At 47.9% G+C, this 19,494-nt stretch overlaps 1 protein-coding gene across 1 annotated transcript in view; it reads right to left on the bottom strand.

Annotated features, from left to right (window-relative positions):
- Rhpn2 (rhophilin, Rho GTPase binding protein 2) overlaps positions 1-19,494 on the bottom strand; it is a gene marked incomplete at its 5' end in the record, with an annotated part of 44,148 nt that overhangs the window by 10,642 nt on the left and 14,012 nt on the right. The window contains 7 exon segments of the mRNA XM_013522388.1: positions 1,604-1,723; positions 3,614-3,770; positions 4,162-4,349; positions 8,505-8,671; positions 10,402-10,526; positions 10,872-10,949; positions 18,906-18,981. Of these exon segments, the coding sequence (XP_013377842.1) occupies positions 1,604-1,723; positions 3,614-3,770; positions 4,162-4,349; positions 8,505-8,671; positions 10,402-10,526; positions 10,872-10,949; positions 18,906-18,981 (911 nt within the window).

Raw genomic sequence — 19,494 nt, 5'->3', positions numbered from 1 at the left:
GGACACTGTGCTTTCCACAGGATCTGCCAGGACAGCCGAGGACACTCTGAGAGGCATGCTCACTTGTGTCTATTAAACATTCACTCAACAAACGTTCACAGAATGTTGCAGGTACCACGGCTAAGTCATGACCAAAAGCTGCCCCCAAGGTCATGGAGTTATACCTTACTGGATGGAGACAGATAGTTAATAGGCAAAGAAGTATGTAGGGGATCGTGTGATGACAAGGTCATAGAGGAACAAATAAAGCAGAGTTGGCAGGTGTGCAAACAGACTGGGAATAGAAGCTAATCCATGAGAATAGATAAGGGATTTTTTAATAAAGTAACTTCTTTGATTTTATTTTTTATTCTTTTCTGGGCTTTTTTTTTTATGTGATAGGTAACTTTTGAGCAGAGCCCTAAAGCAAAGGAAAGAACAGCCATGAAGATATCTAAGAGAAGAGCATGTCTGAAACAGGGTACAGCACATGCAAAGGCCCTGGGCCAGGAGCATGCGCAGGTTTTCAAGGCCACCAGGAATTGGGGGTAGGTATGGCAGGAGGGAGTGAATGTTAGGGAACGAAGTCAGAGAGGAGCAAGGGCCAGATCGTGCCTGACCTTACACTCAGGATAAAGACCTGCTCACTCCTAACCCCTCTGAGTATGAGCACTGGACTAAAACGACCAGGCTGTGGAGGAGCAGAGAGAAATGGGCACCAGCTATGAGCAGGGCAGGCTGCATGGCCACTCCAGGCCTTGAGCCTCTGTTTCTTCCATGATAAAATGGGGATCCCCTTGCCTGGGGATACAGCTCAATGGCACAGTGCCTGCCTGGAGAGTGCAAGGTCCTGAGTTTGGTTCCTGGTACCCCCCTAAAAAAGGGATCCCCAAACCTGTCTCAGAGGGTTGTGTGTGTGTGTGTGTGTGTGTGTGTAGGGGGTGTTTGTCAAGTAAATACTGTATGTGTGGCTTTGACCAAAGTGGAAGAGTATGCCGCGCGTGGTGGCGCACACCTGTAATCCCAGTACTCGGGAGGCTGAGGCAGGAGGATCGTTGTGAGTTCAAGGCCAGGCTGGGCTACAAAGTGAGCTCAAGGCCAGCCTGAGCTGCACAGCGAGACACTATCTCAAAAGACAGAGTGTAAGGGTAAGCAGTGATTGGGTTTAGGATGGTTTTCTAGGTAGGACCGATGGAGTCTGCTGACCGAATGTGGGTGAGAAAGACAGACAAGGATGCAGAGTGAGTCCAATGGTGCCGGCCAAAGCACTGGAGGGTGGAGCCACTGACCCCAAGGTGGGGTGAAGGGGGGTGCGGTGGCAAGGGATTCCCAGGGACACATGGCACAGGCCAAGCCATTACCGCCTTTACTTGCTCTTGCTGAAGCGTAAGAAAACCAACCACATCCTTATGCAGCAGGATGACGAAGGGCCACCCGTGGGCCACCACAGTGCTGGGAGCCGATCACAGCCCTGCCTCCACGGTGAGCAGCCTGGGCACCTCTGAGAACCCTGAGCCAGAGGACTGCGCCTCACCATGATACCGTGGGACGCCCTGCCCCCCCAAGCCCTCCCCTGGAGGCCAGTCCTGCTGGGCAGCACGCCGGGCACTGTTCCAGGACGCACCTAGCTGCCGGCGCTGCTGATCATTCTTCAGCGTGGCCAGGGGAGTCAGCCCCTCTGGCATGTGGTCGTAGAGCTGTGACAGGCACTGCTCCTGGTGGTCCTCGTCCGCGCCTCGCTTCACTGCAATGACAGCCACGGTCAGATCCCCGGAGATGGAGCCACCCTGCCAGGCTCCTTGCCTCTGTGGTTCCACCAGGCGTCCGGGGAGACGGACTCGGCCCAGACAACCCAGCCCCAGCCTTTGCTCGCTGGGCCAGCCACACCAACTCCTAATTTGGCCTTGAGCCCCCATACACAACCTCCTCCAAGTTACCCTCCTCTGGGACCTCCTAGCACAGCCCTGGCCCTGCTACTGGCAGGCCTGCGCACCTCTGGTGGACCCTACAGCTAGAAAGAGGCCTCACCACTGCTTCACCCCACCTCCAGGAGCACATCTTCCCACCCGCCTTTGGCCACCAGCCCCACACCCTGGGCCTCCTCTCTGGGCTGAGGCTCTGCCACCCTTGACATTCAGCTAGAAAAGCCAAACTCGTCAGGCATGTTCACACACCTGTCATCACAGCCCCTTAGGAGGCTCAGGCAGAAGGACTACAAGTTCAAGCCAACCTTAAGGAACTCATAGTGAGACCCCATCTCAAAATTCAGATAGACAGATAGACAGACAGACAGAAAGAAAGAAAGATAGAAAGATAGAGAGCTGGCTATGTAACTCAGTGCAAAGGCCGTGGATTTAATCCTCAGTATCACAAAGAAAAAAAAAAAGAAAAGCCAAACTCAAATGTCACCGCCTCCGGGAAGCCATCTAGGACTGCACGAACCACTGCCTCGTCTGTGTCTCAACAGCACGTGGGACACTGCAATTCCATCAGTTCACCCATCTTGCCCTGCCTCAGGGACTACACAATGCAAGCACCAGCAGCTAACGCCTCCCCAGTCTCCAGCACACAAGGCATGGTTTAGCTTTGCGTGCAGGGACTCAGCTCCCACTACAGCTCCTCTTCCTCTCCCCATTTTACAGATGAGACAGCGGGCACAGAGGAGCCAAGCAAATGGTCTGAGCTCACAGAGCTGGACAGTGGCAGAGTGGAGCTATACCCCTGAACAGGCCGGCTTCAGAGGCTGTCCGTTCAGTCACGCCGGGGGCTGCCTTGATAAGCACTGATTATACCGAAAACCCCTGCTGAAGGGCTGGAGCTGCAGCTCATGGTACAACACTTGTCCACACGCATGAGGCCCCAGATTCAAGCCCCACCAAACAGAAATCATAACTTCCCATTATACAGACACATGTATTTCTGACAATTAAAATAATAAAATGGAAAAACACTCTCACTTGACCGCTTGATCAGAGCCAGCCCTTAGGCTGAGGAAAGTGAGGTACTTACCTAGGAATCAGCATTTAAGAGGATAATGTGAATTTAATAAACATACATAATACTCCCATGCAATTTTTTCAGTAGCAAAATTAATCCAAAAAAAGTCCATGGTGAATTTCTTGTTTGCCTTAATCTCTGACAGGGCTCTGCACAGATCTATTTATGGTATCCCTGTCTTTATTAAAAATGTAATCACAAATTTTGGGCATTAATTTTGACTTATTTAAAATACAACCTCAGGGCTGGTGATGTAGCGCAGTGGGAGAGCACTTGCCTTGCGTGGGGTACATCCCCAGCACTGCTAAAAAATATAAAAGGAAACTACTACACTAAAATGTTGCTTATCTTTCTTTTTTTACTGTTGCCTGTCTTGAGTACTGAGCTTCTGTTATCCCGTGGAGTGCAGATTCCAAGTGAAAATTCATTTGCTAGATCCCAGGGAGAACCAAACTCCCCCACAGGAGCCTATAACCCATTCTGCCTGGCTCAAGTGACAGCTGCCTAGACAACATGTCCTCCTCACCCGCTGCCTTCAGGCTGTGAGCACCTCCAGGGCAGGAAGGCAGCTCCCACTCCCCGCAGAATCCCCACAACCCTGACCAACTCCCCACCACCCCCGAGCCCCGAGCCTTACACTGGTGGTCGATGAGGAGAGTGGCGGTGAAGTAGTGGGCCAGGGCCGCATAGTGGTGGGCCTTCACGCAGGCCAGGCTGGCCCAGGAGTAGGGGATGTTCTCTCTCACGGGCGCCTGGCTCATGGCCGTGTGCAGCTGCCAGTAGACCTCTCCCACCTGAAAGAGAAGGGGCCACGGGAAGAGCACGCCCAGCACAGGGGGTGCAGAAAAAGAGCCCTTTCTTTCAGGCAGCAGCCCCTGCCGGAGGTCCCTCCGGAATCTGGGCACCGTGCCAACCGATTCTTCGTGCTACCAATGTCAGAGTTAACCGGGCGATCAAGCACCCGTCATTAGGCTGGTTTTGAGGCTAAGCCACAGATGGAATCAGTGATGCGTGTCTGAAACACTGATACGTGCCAAGAAGATGTGAGCCAGCAGCTCTGGCTAGGGTGGGCACACCGCCCAGGTGACAGGCCAGCTGCCACCGTGGGACCCCCTTACTGCTCCAGCATACCTATGCCCACGACCCCACCCCTTCCTAAAAGTCCCGGGAATTAGGAAGCCTTACCTTGGCAGCCTCCTGTGCCACCTTCACCAGCAAGAGGAACTCATTCCGGATCCCAGGGAGGCTGATTTTCTCAAAGATACTTTCCTGGGCCTGAGCGAGCATCATCCTGACCAGCACACCGAGCATGGCGGGGCTCATGTCGTAGCTCGGAGTATGAGTGAACGTCTCCTTCAGGTAGTTTAAGACCCCTACAATTCCAAGTTTTTTTGTTCATTAGTTGAGGATCATATGTATTTCACCAGGCTGCTCTGAAGAAGACAGAAGTAATATGAAGCTGGGGCTGGGGCTGGGGCTGGGACTGTAGCTCAGTTGTACAGTCCTCGGCCAGCATGTGTGAGGCCCTAGATTTGAGTCCCAACACCACAAAACAAAAATATACAGTATAGGATATCCCAGAGCATCTTTTTAAAAAGTGATTCTGAAATATTATATTACCCAGCAATTCCACTCCTACATATATACCCAAAGAATTAAAAACAGGAATTTAAGCCGGGCGTGGTGCCGCACGCCTGTAATCCCAGCACTTGGGAGGCTGAGGCAGGAGGATTGCTGCGAGTTCGAGACCAGCCCGGGCTACAAAGTGAGCTCAAGGTCAGCCTGAACTGCATAGCGAGACCCTGTCTCAAAAAGATAAAAACAAAAACAACAACAACAACAACAAAAAACCAGGAATTTAACTGAAACTTGTACACTCCTGTTAGTCACAGCATTATTCACAAGAGCCAAAGGTAGAAATAATCAAATGCCTATCGACAGATGAGTATGTAAGCCTGGCACACACATGCAGTGGGATATTCTGCAGCCTTAGAAAGGAGTACAGGGCTGGTGCTGTAGGTCAGTGGTAGACACGGCATGCACTCAGCATGCGCGTGGCCCTGGTTTTTATCCCCGCTACCACAAAAAGAAAATAAAAAGAAAAGGAATGAAATGCTGACACATGCTACAGCAAGAATGGAGACATTATGGTCACAAAAGGATGAATACGACATTATTCTACTTAGTGAAGTACCTGAAACAGTCAAATTCACAGAGACAGAGAGCAGACCAGAGGTTACCAGGAGCTGGGGAAGGAGAGAGGAAGCTGTTGTTTAATAGGCACAGTGCTCTGGTGTGAATGATGACAGCATTCTGCGCAGGTGGGAGGTGGTGCTATGGGTACGTAAAGCCACTGAACCCTACAGTTAAAAATGGTTAAAACTGCTGGGTGTGGTGGGGCACAGCTGTGATCCCACCATGCTAGGGGGATGAAGCAGGAGGAATGCAAGTTCAAGCCTAGCCTGGACAACCTAGCAAGACTGTCTCAAAATTTTAAAAAAAAAAAATTGGGCCAGGAATGTAGCTCCGCAGCACAGCGCCTCTCTGGCAAGCATGAGGCCCGGGGTTCGATTCCCAGTACCAAAAAAAAAATTTTTTTTTTTTTAAATTAAAAAGGGCCGAGGATATTGCTCAGTGCAAAGGCCCTGGATGAAATCCCCAGCACCACAAATGAATGAATGGCAATTTTTCTTACATATATTTTGCCACAATAATATTAAAAACTGTAAAATTTTATGATATATATTTTATCCTAATTTTTAAAATGTGCATTCTCTTCTAAAACATTTACATCTATAGCAACCAAGGAAAGCGGCTGGCTCCCCTCTGTTCCTGTCTCATCTGGGACATGTGAGAAATTCCACCTAACCAGGCCTGTGACAGGGGGAGAAAGCCAAAAGCAGGTGGAACGAGTGAGGGGGCCCAGGAGACACCTGGGTCACTCAGAGACATGGCTTCCCCCAGGCCTTCAGGAAGAGGTCTCCTCCACTCCACGGACAAGTTCATGCCTTGGCCCCCGGCTGACTTTCCCATACTGTAGAAAATTAACTGTCCGGAGCACTGACTGATAATCAAGTTACACCTGAAACGGATTCTGCCACATGAACCTCCACCAACCAGTTCTTCTGGTTTTGCTACCCCACAGGAAGATGGCACTTGCTTCCAGCTGGCTGCTCCCCTGGGGCTCCCCCACACTCCCCACTGCTCTCTACCTTCCTTCTGTCCACCTTTGACATTCTGGAGATAGGTCACAAAGTGTCCCTGCAGAAAGGAAGATTCTGCAGAGAGAAAGATGAAACCAGAATTTTTCCACTAGAAGAAACGGAATGCCCTAGCACTTGAGAGGCAGGAGGATCTCTAGTTCAAAGTCAGTCTGGGCTACAAGTCAGACCCTGTCTCAAAGAACCAAAACAAGAAAAAGAAATGGACACCCTGATAGGATCTTAGATATCTTTTCAGCCAAGGGATATCATTTTAACCAAATAAATTTCTCGGTGGCCAGGCTTCAGTACTTCACAGGCTTGCAGAGCCATGTGAGGACCAGACAGGCTCTCTGTGGGAGGAGAGGACGGGCGGGGTCGTGACATCCCAGAGCAGAGTGGAAAGGAAGGCTTGTACATCCAGACTGGTACATCCAGACGACAATGGAGTATCAGTTGGCACTAAAAAGAAACAAGCTGGCAAGCCGTGAAAAGGCATGGAAGAAACAAATGCAATCACTCAGTGAAAAAAGCTACCTACTGTCTGACTCCAACCATGTGATGCTCTAGAAAAGGCAACGCTATGGAGACAGTGGGAAGATCAGGACGACTATGGAGCCGGCTCCAGGGGTCACTGCGCTTGCCTACCATACCCACACTGGGTCTGCCCTGGACGCAGGTCCTGCTAGAGGGGAGCAGCGCAGACCCTTCAGATGCCCTAGGCATGCCAGGCTCTCCCCGTACGGGGTCTGGTGACCCCGCTCTCTACAGGCTGGTACTAAGCTGGCTTTCTCCTCCACCTTGCATCTGGTTCACACTGCAAACAGTTTCAGGAAAAGAGGTTAAAATGGGAAAGACATTTAGAAATCCTGGAAGAGGCTGACAGAAGCCCAAGGTGTCCCTGTATGTCACCAGACAGAGGGCTGAGAACAGCAAGCTTGGCAGAACGAGGATCAGGTAAAGGCACAGAGGGTAACATAGGAGTCCCCTTTACTGAGGGGACTGACTTTCCTTGGTTTCAGTTAGCCTCAGTCCAAAACTATTAAATGAAGCCAGGCATGGCGGTGCACACTTGTAATCCCAGGACTCTGGGCAGCTGCAGCAGGAGGATCAAAGTTTTGAGCCCAACCTGAGCAAACTAGTGAGATCCTGTCTCAAAATAAAGAAGGTAGCCAGGCATGGTGGTGCACACCTGTAATCCCAGCACTCGGGAGGCTGAGGCAGGAGGACCGCTGCAAGTTTGAGACCAGCCTGGGCTACAAAGTGAGCTCAAGGCCAGCCTGACTGCATAGTGACACCCTGTCTCAAAAAGATGGAAGGAAGGAAGGAAGGAAGGAAGGAAGGAAGGAAGGAAGGAAGGAAGGAAAGAAGGAAGGAAGGAAGGGAGGGAGGAAGGAAGGAAGGAAAAAAGGAAGGTCTGGCAATGCTGCTCAGTAAGAAAGCCCTTGCTTCAATCCCCAATGCCAAATAAGAAAGAAAGAGAGAGTAGAGTCAATAAATAAACAATTCATAAAGTTTAGCTGGGTGTGGTGGGGCACTACTGTACTCCCAGTACCCAGGAGGCAGGAGAATCACTGCAAGTTCGAGGTCAGCCTGGGCTACATAGTGAGCTTAAGACTAGCCTGAATTACACAGTGAGACCCCGTCTCTCCCCACATCCCACCCCCGCCAAAAAATACCTTCTATGACAGCATATTTTTCTAACTGTTCTATTTTATTATTATAGTTGTCAATTTCTTACTGTGTCTAGTCCATAAATTAAACTACATAATAGGAATGTCCGTACAGGTGAAAACATACTCTATAAATGGTCCAGTACTGTCACAGTTTCACATATCTACCGGGAATCTTGGAACTCGTCCCCCATGGATAAAGGGGACTATATATCGTTGATAAGATAAACCAAAGCCTGGGGCTGGGGATTTAGCTCTGTGGCACAGCGCCTGCCCGGCAAGCACAAGGTCATGAGTTCGATCCCCGGTACCGGAAAAAAAACAAAACTAGATAAACCAAAGCCTACTTTTTCATAGTTCGGGAGAAGTTATTCCATCCCTCCGTAGAGTGAAAGGAATGGCTCTTCCCTGGCATCCTGGGGACCACTCGTTTGATTAACCAGTCACCACACGCGCCTCACTGTACAGGAGCCGTCCCAGACCAAGCCCACACGAATTGAACCATCAAGCAAGTCCTCGGACGGGAAGTCACACCCGTGCTGGAAATGGGCCTGGCCCTCTCAGGCTTGCAAGGCCAAGCATGGGTCTGCAGAGGACCTGTGACCCTCCGCTAGCAGGGTCCAGGCTGTGTGAGGCAGCCCCGGCAGGGACCCACCTGCAGCTCTCTGGAAGGCGTCCATGGCACTCTCCAGCCCAGCTTGAGTCTGCCGATTGCACCGGGTCCCGATCTGGGTATAGAGGGCTCCGATGTTGAACAGGATGCTGGCCTTCTCCAGCAGCAGGTTCTGTTGGCTGACCGGAACCCCGGTGAGGGAATCATACCTATTTAAAAGAAGTGTGTTCTGAGAAGACAGGGCTACTTGGCTAGTTAACACCACTTTAGATGAATTTGGGCAAAATTTATTTCTTAAGTAAAATCCAAAGATACACATGCAATAAGACTTGTTGCCAAGCAAGATGAGAGGTCTGATCAGCCTGATTTAAAGACTCACCACCATCACACACAGAAGTACAGCCTCTCAGCTGGCGATGGTGGTGCACACCTATAATCTCAGCACTCTGGAAAGCTGAGGCAGGGAGATCAAAACTTTGATCACAGTCTGGGCAACTGAGAGACTTTGGCAAGACCTTAGCTCAAAATTAAAAATTGAAAAAATACTTCAGTGTAATGGCCCTAGGTTAAATCCCCAGTCCTGGGGATTTAAAAAAGGCCTCTTAACTAAGATGTCCCTCGGCAAGTAAATGGAGAAACAGACGGATACATCCAGACTATACATCCAGACTACGGAATATCAGTCAGCACTAAAAAGAAACAAGCTGGCAGGCCATGAAAAGGCACGGAGGAAACAATGTTACCACTCAGTGAAAAAAGCTATCTACTGTCTACTCCAATCATGTGATGTTCTAGAAAAGGCACCGCTATGGAGATGGTGAAAAGATCAGCGGCTGCTAGGAAATGAAGAGAAGGACAAAGAGGATCTGAAGGGCAGTGAAACCATCCTGCACATTCCTATGACGGGAAGGGAGTGTCCTTTTGCTCATCAAAACCCAGACAGTATTCCACACCCAGAGGAAACCTACCACACTATGGACTCTGGGTGATAAAGCTGTGTCAGGTGTGTCCATCCTTTGCGACAAACCAACCTCGGTGGCAGGGGTGTGAGCGGTAAAGGGCAACAAACATCTACAGCGAGAGGGGGATATAGGAACTCTACGCTTTGTGCTCAATTGGCTGTGAACCTGTAACTGCTCTTAAGAAAGAATGCATACATATATATATTCTCCTAAGTGAAATGTAGCAATTCTTCCTGAAGTTTAAGACTCAGGATTGTTAAACACATGCTTTAACGCAGGAGGCAAGCAGGGAGCATCTTCCTAATCAAAGATGACAGGGAAGCCACCTTCCCTGTCCCTGGCATGGGTGCACTGTGTCTCCACATGAAGTCCCTGCATTTCCTTCCCAAAAGGAAAGCATCAGGAGCTGTCCACCTGCTGCAGTAAAGCTCATTCCTGGAAAGGCACCTCAGCTCTGATTAGGATTTCCTTCCCTCCTACCCACACCCCTACACTCTCACATAGGAGGCGTGGCACCTCCAAGTATGGAAATTACACTAACCTTTGAAAATACCAACTCTGGAAAAGAATCAAAGGTTCTGCCTCAGTTTTTAAAATCTATGTTTGCTGTACTTGTCACTGGCACAAAACCCAAATCCCACACACACACGCCACAGCCCTGTCCCATCTAGACGGAGACTCTTGCTTCCCACTGGTTCAACTTCAGCGCTCCAGTATCTCCCCATTGACACAATAAGCCTCCCCCGAAGAGAAACTCTTCTCCTTGGCTCCTCTGTTCTGAAATGCAATCAGCCACCCTCTGTTGGAGCCTTATTTATGATCCCCATCGTAAGTATCCACCTGCTGACACACCTCACCCCACTGTTGTATACACACCAAAGGCAGAAAGAGGGCACTGCAGGGCAGAAGGGGGGCCTGCAATAGATGTGGGCAGATCAGGACCTGGGAAAACACCTGCACAGACCTCAGGCACCTACCAGGTAAACAAGAGCCCCATGTGGCAGGTGGGCGGGAAGAATCTGCTCTCCACAAAGCCCAGCTGGACGAAGTAGCCCATCAGCAGTTCAACCCCCGCCTCATCCCGGCTGGGTGTGCGACAAGCCTGTAGGGAAGACACAGGCAGAGGGGTGAGCGGGACAGGACACGCTGACCACCATGCGCTGCACACGGAACAGGTGCCTCTCAGTTTCTCAGCTCTGTGGGCTCAGCTGCCCATGTAATGAACTCAGGAGGGGCGCAAACGGCCTGAGAGGAAGTCAGGGGCCCCTGGATCCAAGGGCCTAAAGACAGGCAGGTGTCTACCTTTCTATGGTTTTCTTAGGCAGCAAGTGGAGTAGGTGATTCCATCCCATCACCTCCAACTGTCCTCAATTCTCCAGGATCACAAGTATACCAAGGACTTGGCAAAGACCAGCAGCCATCCTCCAGCTCCGCACACAAAACTTACCTGCCTCAGATCCATCAGATCTGCGATTTCATCTTCATACAAATAACCATCTTCACTGTAATGTTCCAGGATAAAATCCTTGAAGAAAAATGATCAGATACTGTAAGATATGACCTAAGAGCCCTGGGATACAACTCTGTGGTAGGGTACCTGCTATACGTGCACAAGGCCCTGGCTTCCTTCCAGTTCCAACACCAAAAACGAAACCAAACAAAAGGAAAAAAAGAGAATCTGATTCAAAAACATAAATCTGACTGGGCATAGTGCCACAAACATGTAATCCCAGCACTCTGGGAGGCTGAGTCAGGGGAATCCAAAGACTAAACCCAGCCTGGACAACTTAGTATGACCCTATCTCACAAATAAAAATTGGGGACAGAGTTCAGTGTTAAAGGTCTAAGTCAAATGTACCTTCCTTACACATGCGTGCATACATACACACTGCAGAAAACTATATGAGAGACTGCATACTGTATCAGGCAGCACTTACTAGAGAAACGGATTTATAACTATCACAGTCATGATTTTCTGAGTACAAGGATTTATTTTTTGATTTTGTTCATGTTTTTAGATGTTGCCATTTGTTGCTCTGTCAAATACTGAAGTTATTTTTTATTTTAAAATATCTTGATGACATAAAACACTTCTGGCAGATATCACAGATATTCAAGGGCTCAGACCTTCAATCTTCGGGTTCCCCTCAGCACTTAGGCACAAGATCCCCCGGATAAAGAAAATCTGTCTGGGGATGTAATGATGCTCCCCTCAGGGTCCATGCTGGCACCTTTGTGAAGGCAGCTCTGGCACTTCAACAAAGGAACACCCCAGAGAGCCTCCTAACCCCTAGCTGGGTCTACAACAACCCAGAGGCTGACAACTGCTCTGAGTCATTCAATAAACACTGACAGGCACTTGCAATGTGCCAGGCAGTGTCCAAAGATCCTTCTTCCCTCCCCACTAGAGCTCATATTCTCACAAGGAGAAACAGACAGCACTAATAGGCATAGCAAATAAGTAAACTGTGTGATATACAGTTGCCTTTATCCAAATGCATGGGACCATTAGTGTTTCTGGTATCAGTTTTGTTTTGTTTTGCCTTGAGATTTTAAAATATTTGCATATGCACAATAAGATATGGGACCCAAGTTAAACACAAAAATCCATGATTTCATACTCATATATACAGACTGAAAGTAATATTATACTATTTTTTTGGTACCAGGTATTGAACCCAGATCTTTCACACTGAGCTGTTGTCTCCCATCATTGCTGTCTCCTTCTCTTCCCTTCTTCCCCTCCTCCTCCTCTCATCCCACCTCAACTTGCTAAGTTGGTAAGGCTGGGCTCATACTCGCAATCCTCCTGCCTCTGCCTCCCAGAGTGCTGGGATTACAGGTGTGCACTACCATCTCTGGCTTATACATTATTTTAAATAACTGAGTACATGAAACCAAGTTTCAATTTAAAAAAAAAAAGGGCCAGGGATATAGCTCAGTGGCTTAAGCACCTGCCTGGCAAGTGCAAGGTCCTGAGTTCGATTCCTGGTACCAAAAAGAAAAAAAAGAAAAGAAAAAAAGAAACCAAATTTCATGGTGTGGAATTTTCTGCCTGAGGCATCCTGCTGGCACTCTAAAAGTTACGGAATTTGAAGTACTTCAGATGTTCCGATTAGGGATGCTCCATTTGTATTTAATGATGGCAAGTATTATAGAAAAGACGTCAGAATAACGGGAGGGGCACGGCCAGTGTTCCTACAGAGCACTGTCCTTCGGTGCTGGCTGTGGCTGGCTCCAAGAACGCTGGCCAGACAATCAGTCTCCTTTCCCAGGCGTCTGTATTCACGCACTTTACATGCTTTTTGTGTCATTCAGTGCATACACACGCACATACACACAACATACTCTAGGACGTGTACACTATACAAGTGAGTACGGACTGCATACACAATGGCTATGCACTTTTTTAAACTTGGCGACCTATCAAATGTTTTCGTATGTCATAAAATAGTCTACGACATGACACTTAAGTGTTCTATAATCTTTGAGTGTAATGAGTGCACAATTCACGTCTTCAACAAACCGAGCACCTGCCATGTGTTCACCTGTAACAAGATTTTACTTAACTTCCACCAGATAAGATGCCAAAATCATTTCCAAGGTTTTTACAATGAACTATAATACTCTGACAGTCATCCCTGTGTACATCTCTCATCAATCCCTTAAAATAAATCCCTAACAGACGTCTTGATGAGTCTAGGAAAATGTAAACGTTTCCTTAAATTTTAATTTAAAAATATATTTTATAATTTGGTCATTTTTAGACAACCCCAGTGAGCCTATGTGGCCAAGATTGGTCTCTAACTGTGAGCTCAAGCCACCCCACAGGCACGTGCCACCACACGGCACACACTTGCCCTACCGTCTTCTGTCATCAGGCTTTCTTCCTGACTCTGCGTGGTGGCTGGAATCGGCCTCTCTCTAATACAATGGCCATATGTAAAACTGGGAATGGTTTTCATACTGCATCAATAATGTTAGCAACAGTGAGGATGGTCAGCAGGACAAAGTCCATCTCGGGCTCCCCAGCTGACAAGCCAGAGCCAGGGCCGAGGCGCTGCTGTGTGTTCACTCAGCACCACCCAGGGATTCGGGCCACCCGTCTCCCTCACACAGGACCGCATCCACATCCCTGCCCACCTCTGCCGTGGACAGCAATGGTTTTCTTAAAAGGAGAGGAATTACACTTAAAATAGAAAGTCGAAAGAGAAACCCATGTTCGCCTCATAAAAGTCAAAGAGGATTTTGACGAAATACCAATGTGAAGTCAGGCATGATGGCACATGCCTGGAATCCCAGCACTATGGGGGGCTGTGACAGGAGGAGCATAACAAGTTAAGCCAAACCTGGGCAATTTAGTGATTTAGCAGGACCCAGGCTCAAAAACCAAGAAATTAATAAATGAATACATTGTGATTCTTGAAACTTAGTAAACTAGGATAGATTAAATGTATTCTGGCATTGTGGCACAGTCCTGGAATGCCAGCACTCAGGAGGCCGAGGCAGGAGGACTGCTACAAGTTCAAGACCAGCCTGGGATACAACATAGTGAGTTCAAGAGCAGCCTGAACTACTTAGTGAGACCCTGTTTAAAAAAAAAAAAAAAAAAATTTAGCTGAGACCCACTACAAACATCAGAGACAAAATAAGGCCTTCTAGCGCAAGGTCGCAAGGTCGTGAGTTCGGTTCCCGGTACCGGAGAAAAACCAAAAAAAAAAAAAAAAAATAAATAAAAAGCATAAAAAGAAATTTATGGGCTGGGGATTTAGCTCAGCGGCAAAAGCGCCTGCCTGGCAAGCGCAAGGTTGTGAGTTTGGTTCCCGGTACCGGAGAAAAACCAAAAAAAAAAAAAGAAAGTGGCAGGACTTCTGTCACTGGTATTAGTATAATTCTGAAAGTTCTCTAGCCCACAAATTTGAAAAAACAATGATGCATACTAAAAAAAGAAATACAAATTTTTGACAAAATAACAGCAGTTATAAAATCCAACAGTAGCGGCTGAAAAATCACCAAAATAATAAGAATTCAATAAAGTAGCCAAATAGCCAAGTCTAAATGAAAAAAAATTCTTCTTTTCTGATACAAGCAGTAATCAGTCACAAAAATGTGACAATTCCTTTCACAATAGCAACAAATGTCTGATTTTCTTAGCGATAAAGTTAATTTAATTAAGCAGACAACTATTCCACTTTACTAAAGGGCATAACATTTCGTTCCTTCTTTCATTTATTTATTAATTTTTCCCAGTCGGGGGACTTGAACCCAGGGGCATTCTACCACAGAGATACAACTCCAGCCGTTTTTTATCTTGAAACAGGGTCTTGCTAACTTGCCCAGGCAGGGCTTTAACTTGTGATCCTCTTGCCTCAGCCTCCCAGAGTCCTGGGATTACAGGTGCGCATCAATATGCCTGACTTTTATTAAATCATTTTTGAAAGATAGAGTCCCTACCCCTATAAAATTTGCTGTTTGTTGGCCCCAACGATTGAACAGATTATTATATTCAAAGAAAAATGTGCAATAGTGTAAAGATGCAATTTTGGCCACAACACGGAAACAAAAATGTGGGGGGAAAGCCAAATAATTTAGGAAAAGCACAGGAACAAAGGAGGCTTGCTCTACCAGGAGTATAAAGGCACAGGTGAGAGCAGCGCCTGCAGCAAGATAACAGTGCACCACAAGATAACAGTGCACCGCGGGAGACAACAGAGCCAGATAGGGATCAGAGGCAGATGCAGGAGATTTAAGAATCAGGTAGATAACAATGCAGCAATGTCCCCACAGCAACATAAAACACCGCTATCAGTCCCAGCTCTCCAAGGGACCAGCTCTGCGACTGGATTGGCTCCTCTCACAGTGCAGGGCCTGGGAACTGCCAGCGCGAGGCTCTTTCCCCAAAGGACAGCAGAGCCCTGGGGTCGGCAGGAAGGAGGGGCCACACAAATGGTGGGGCTGATGGGAATTTAAGGAAGGGACTGTTACTATTATAGTGGTGTGGGCAGAGTTAAGGGAAACCACCGGGGCAGGGCTCTCGAATCCATTAGAATAGAACCCCAGGGCTGAGGAATCAGCTCAGCGGGAAAGCACTTGCCCAGCATGCTCAAGGCCCTGGGCTGGATCCCAGTGCACAAAACAAAAAATAACAATAATAGTTGAACCCCCAGCAGCTGGAAGGCCCAGGGAAAGAAGCCGTTTGGGAACTCCAGAGGTGGCTATCCAGGTAGGCAGCCAGTACCCACCCCCACCCCACCTCCACCCCACCCACTGCCCCGTGGCCTTCCCTAGAAGAATGCAAATGGCAGCTGGGGGAGGCAAGGAACCCAGGACCTCCCTCTGACCACCCGCCCATGTCCAGCTGCTGCTTCCCCTCTCGGCCACACTGAATAGGAAGCCACAGCAGGGGCCTACAGATGCCTGCCCAGCAGGAAGGAGAGGAAGAAAGGCAAGGGAGTAGGAAAGACACTCTCAAGGGACCAGTCTTGTCTGACCCTCACGATGCCCTCCCCAGGGAGGGCCCTGATTAGAGGAAAAGATCTGGAGGGGCAGAGATTAAATACCATAGTGGGCAAGTAACAAAGCTCACTAGGAGGGGGTTCTTTACAAGTCCTGCCTGGTGTTTTCTGGATATTCTGCGCTAATATTTTCTGGGTTTTGTTTTTTTTTTAAATTTTTGTTTCTCTTTTTTGATCTTTTGAAATAGAATCTTGCTCTGTAGTCCAAGCTAGCCTTGAACTGAAAATCCCCCCACTTCAGCCTCCCAAGTGCTGGGATCACCAGCATATGCCACCATGCCTGGTTTGCAATAATGTTCTTAATCATGGGCAGAGGGGAAGCTCTATTTAAAGGCAAAACATAGAAACAAATAAAACCTTCCACTCTCTAAAAATGGAATTTTTTTTTTGAGACAGGGTCTCACTATGTAGTCCAGGCTGGCCTTGAACTCAAGGTGGTCCTACTGCCTCAACCTCCCAAGTGCTGAGATTATAGTCATATGTCACCACACCCAGCTTTGGTGGTGACTTTTAATGTGGCCATTTAAACCTTATTTCTTAGCCAAAAGTGGTGGCGAACACCTGTAATCCCAGTAGTCAGAGACAAGACAATGAGTTCTGGGCCAGCCTATACCACAGAGGGAGAATTTGTTTCAAAAAAACAAACACAGAAATAAAACCCATTTCTTTAACATAGAACAAAATCACACCATGATGCTATCCTGACCTTAAACATTCCGTGCAACTCCCCCATTCAGTTCATAGAACCCCTTCTCTGGGACCTGTGTTTCTCTCAAGCACAAATGTGGAAGGCAGAAAATAAAAAGTGCCCCAAACATTCTCATTTTGGATGCCTGACATCCATAGAGTCCCTTTTAGGCTGAAATGATGTGGTTAGAAGGCAAGGCTGAATAGCAGTTATCAGTGCCCACAACGTGGGATTTTTTTTCTCCTGCTTTAATGTGGAATTCAGCCTGTGACCTGTTTGGATCCTTACAGATGCTCATAAATTTCCCAAGTTTCTTCAATAGAATCCTTTAAAATGCCTGCATTCCTGTAGCTCCGGGACCAAGCAACAGACAAATTAAATCTTAAATAAATTACTCTATAAATACAACTAAAGGCATTCTACAAATATATGGATTGTCTCAAATCCCACAAAATGACAAGTTACAGCTAAAAGTGCAGGCAGCCTTGAGAAGCTAGCATAAAGCTGCTGTCCCTGAGATGTTTTCTACCTAGAAAATCAACTTTCTGTTAAACCTGAGTCCTGAAATACAACCAACTGCCCTTCTCCCATTCCAGCCTAACCTCAGCCTTCCAGGGAGGGTCTGTAATCTGGATTTAAACAAAACTGCAATTGAAGAGGCCTCAGGCAAAGAGAAACTCACAGTGCAAATGCTTTCAAAGTATTAATTGCTCCCCAAACTCCAGTACTGGTAACTGAATCTAGGACCTCCACACTAAACTACATACACCCACCCTTTTTTTATTATTATTATTATTTTGAGACAGGGTCTCATTAAATTGCCCAGGCTGGGAATGAATTTGCAATTCTCCTACTTCAGCTTTCCAAAATAATGGGATTACAGGCGGGTATCACCACACTCAGCTTCCAACTGCTCTTAATAGATAAATTTTACAGTGGTCAAAATGCCATATGATAATTTTTTTTTCTTTTCTCAACTGAAAATGGTCTGAGATGAGTCACTGAACAGGATTACTGTGGAAAGAAACATAATTCTTTGAAGCATTTCTCACCATGCTGGGATTCATTCCTATCTCTCATGCCTATGCTGTTAAAGCTCAGAGACAGGCACAGCCTTCCCCTCGTTCTCTTGTCTCCTCCTAGGTGGCAGTTCAAAGTGATTCATTATATCCCAAACCCACAACAGGGCTGGGAGTGTGGCTCAGTGGTAGAATGCGTGCTTAGTGTTCATAAGGTCCTGTGTTCGATCCCCAGTCCAAAAAATCCCAAACCTCAAATTGAGGAATGTGGGCGGAGGGTTGAAAAAACTCTTGGCATGGAACAGTCTTCTGGCCCAGGCTAGAAACACAGTCTCTCTTGTGTGTCTCCACTGGAGTCACTGTCTATGCAGGCCTCCACTGACCAACAGGACCCCAAAGGCACAGGTTGTGGCATTGCCAGGCACAATGCCAGGCACAGGTGGGCCTGTAAGTACCTGCTAAAGGACAGAGGAGATCAGACACCCTGGAATTAGGGGAGAAAACAACCCAAAACTCTAGTTATTCAAGCACTGAAGAGTAGTAAATTGACATCTTTGATTTACTTTTAAATGTGTCACAAAATCAGATGGACTGATGGATAGAAACAAGGATGCATAAATGGACAGATAACCAATAAAGCAAAATGTTTTAGGTATATGGTGATAAAGCCAAATGTTAATGATAGAATCTACATAGTGAATATATAGGGGCTCACTATAAAAGTCTTTCAGTTCTTCCATAAGTTCAGAAATTTTCCATAATAAAATGTCTGGGAAAAAACTTGAGCTGGTCTTTGAAAAACATCGCCTAAACCACTTAAACAATTTTAATAATAAAGCTACTGATATGGGGTAAAGTTTTTAAATCCCAGGGCTGGGGATTTAGCTCAGTGGCAAAAGCGCCTGCCTGGCAAGCGCAAGGTCGTAAGTTCGATTCCTGGTACCGGAAGAAAAACAAAAACAAAAACAAAAATAAATTCCCAAGCATCCCACACAGAGCACCTTGACTTGGCCTCCCGAGGAGTCCCAGACCCCAACCCGCCTTCCCCAGGCAAACAGGAGGAGCTTCTGGAGCCAGCACAGGGTGAGAGCCAGAATATGTTCCTGTTTTCTGTGCAGCAGGCCAAGAGAGGGCTCAGAGTCACGCTGCACACACCAAGTGACCCCTGGCACAGGCAGCCCAACGCACTGCAAGGAGCACACCAGTCCTCCATTTCCACGTTAAACTCTGAGCCCCGGACCCAGTGCTTGGAGGTTTACCTTGAGGACGACTGAAAAGTCAACGTCTTTGGTCTCCTTCAGGCCAAGAGGAATCAAGGGAATTGTGAATGCCTCCCTACAAGGAACATGACAAGGTATATGAGCACCCCAGACCAGCCACTGTGTGCCCCATGGCCTTGCCCCAGCAGCTGAGCTCGTCCCTAGCCCTCTCCTCAGGCCAGTCCAGCACGCGCCCAGCTGACAGGCCTGCATTCCATAAAGACAGCTCTGGTCACACCCTTCCTTCTGTTCACAAAGGGATCCCACTCCCTGCGAGGGCTGAATGCCCCAGCCAAATACGAGGCCCCTACCACCACCCCAGTCCTGTGCTGAGTGTGCCAAGAACCCACGTGTGCCAGGCCCGTGTGTGTGGTGCTCACTACCTCCTGCCCTGAGTCTGCGACCTGTCACACTGGGAGTCCTTTCGGTCCTCACCCTCACCCTCCTCCTCCTCCTCTTCTCATCACAGTGGGTCTCCCCATGCAATACCCCAGCGTGCCTTGTCCTTTGGGGCACATCACACCAGGTGTCCACTTACCTGTTCAGGGAAAGCCTATCCAACACCTCAGTGCACCCGGCTCCAAGCCCA

The sequence above is a fragment of the Chinchilla lanigera genome, unplaced genomic scaffold (assembly GCF_000276665.1).
Source record: "Chinchilla lanigera isolate Chin_1 unplaced genomic scaffold, ChiLan1.0 scaffold00067, whole genome shotgun sequence".
Classification (NCBI taxonomy): Eukaryota; Metazoa; Chordata; class Mammalia; order Rodentia; family Chinchillidae; genus Chinchilla; species Chinchilla lanigera.
Note: the sequence above shows the minus strand (reverse complement) of the source record. Positions and strands in the feature narration are given on the sequence as shown.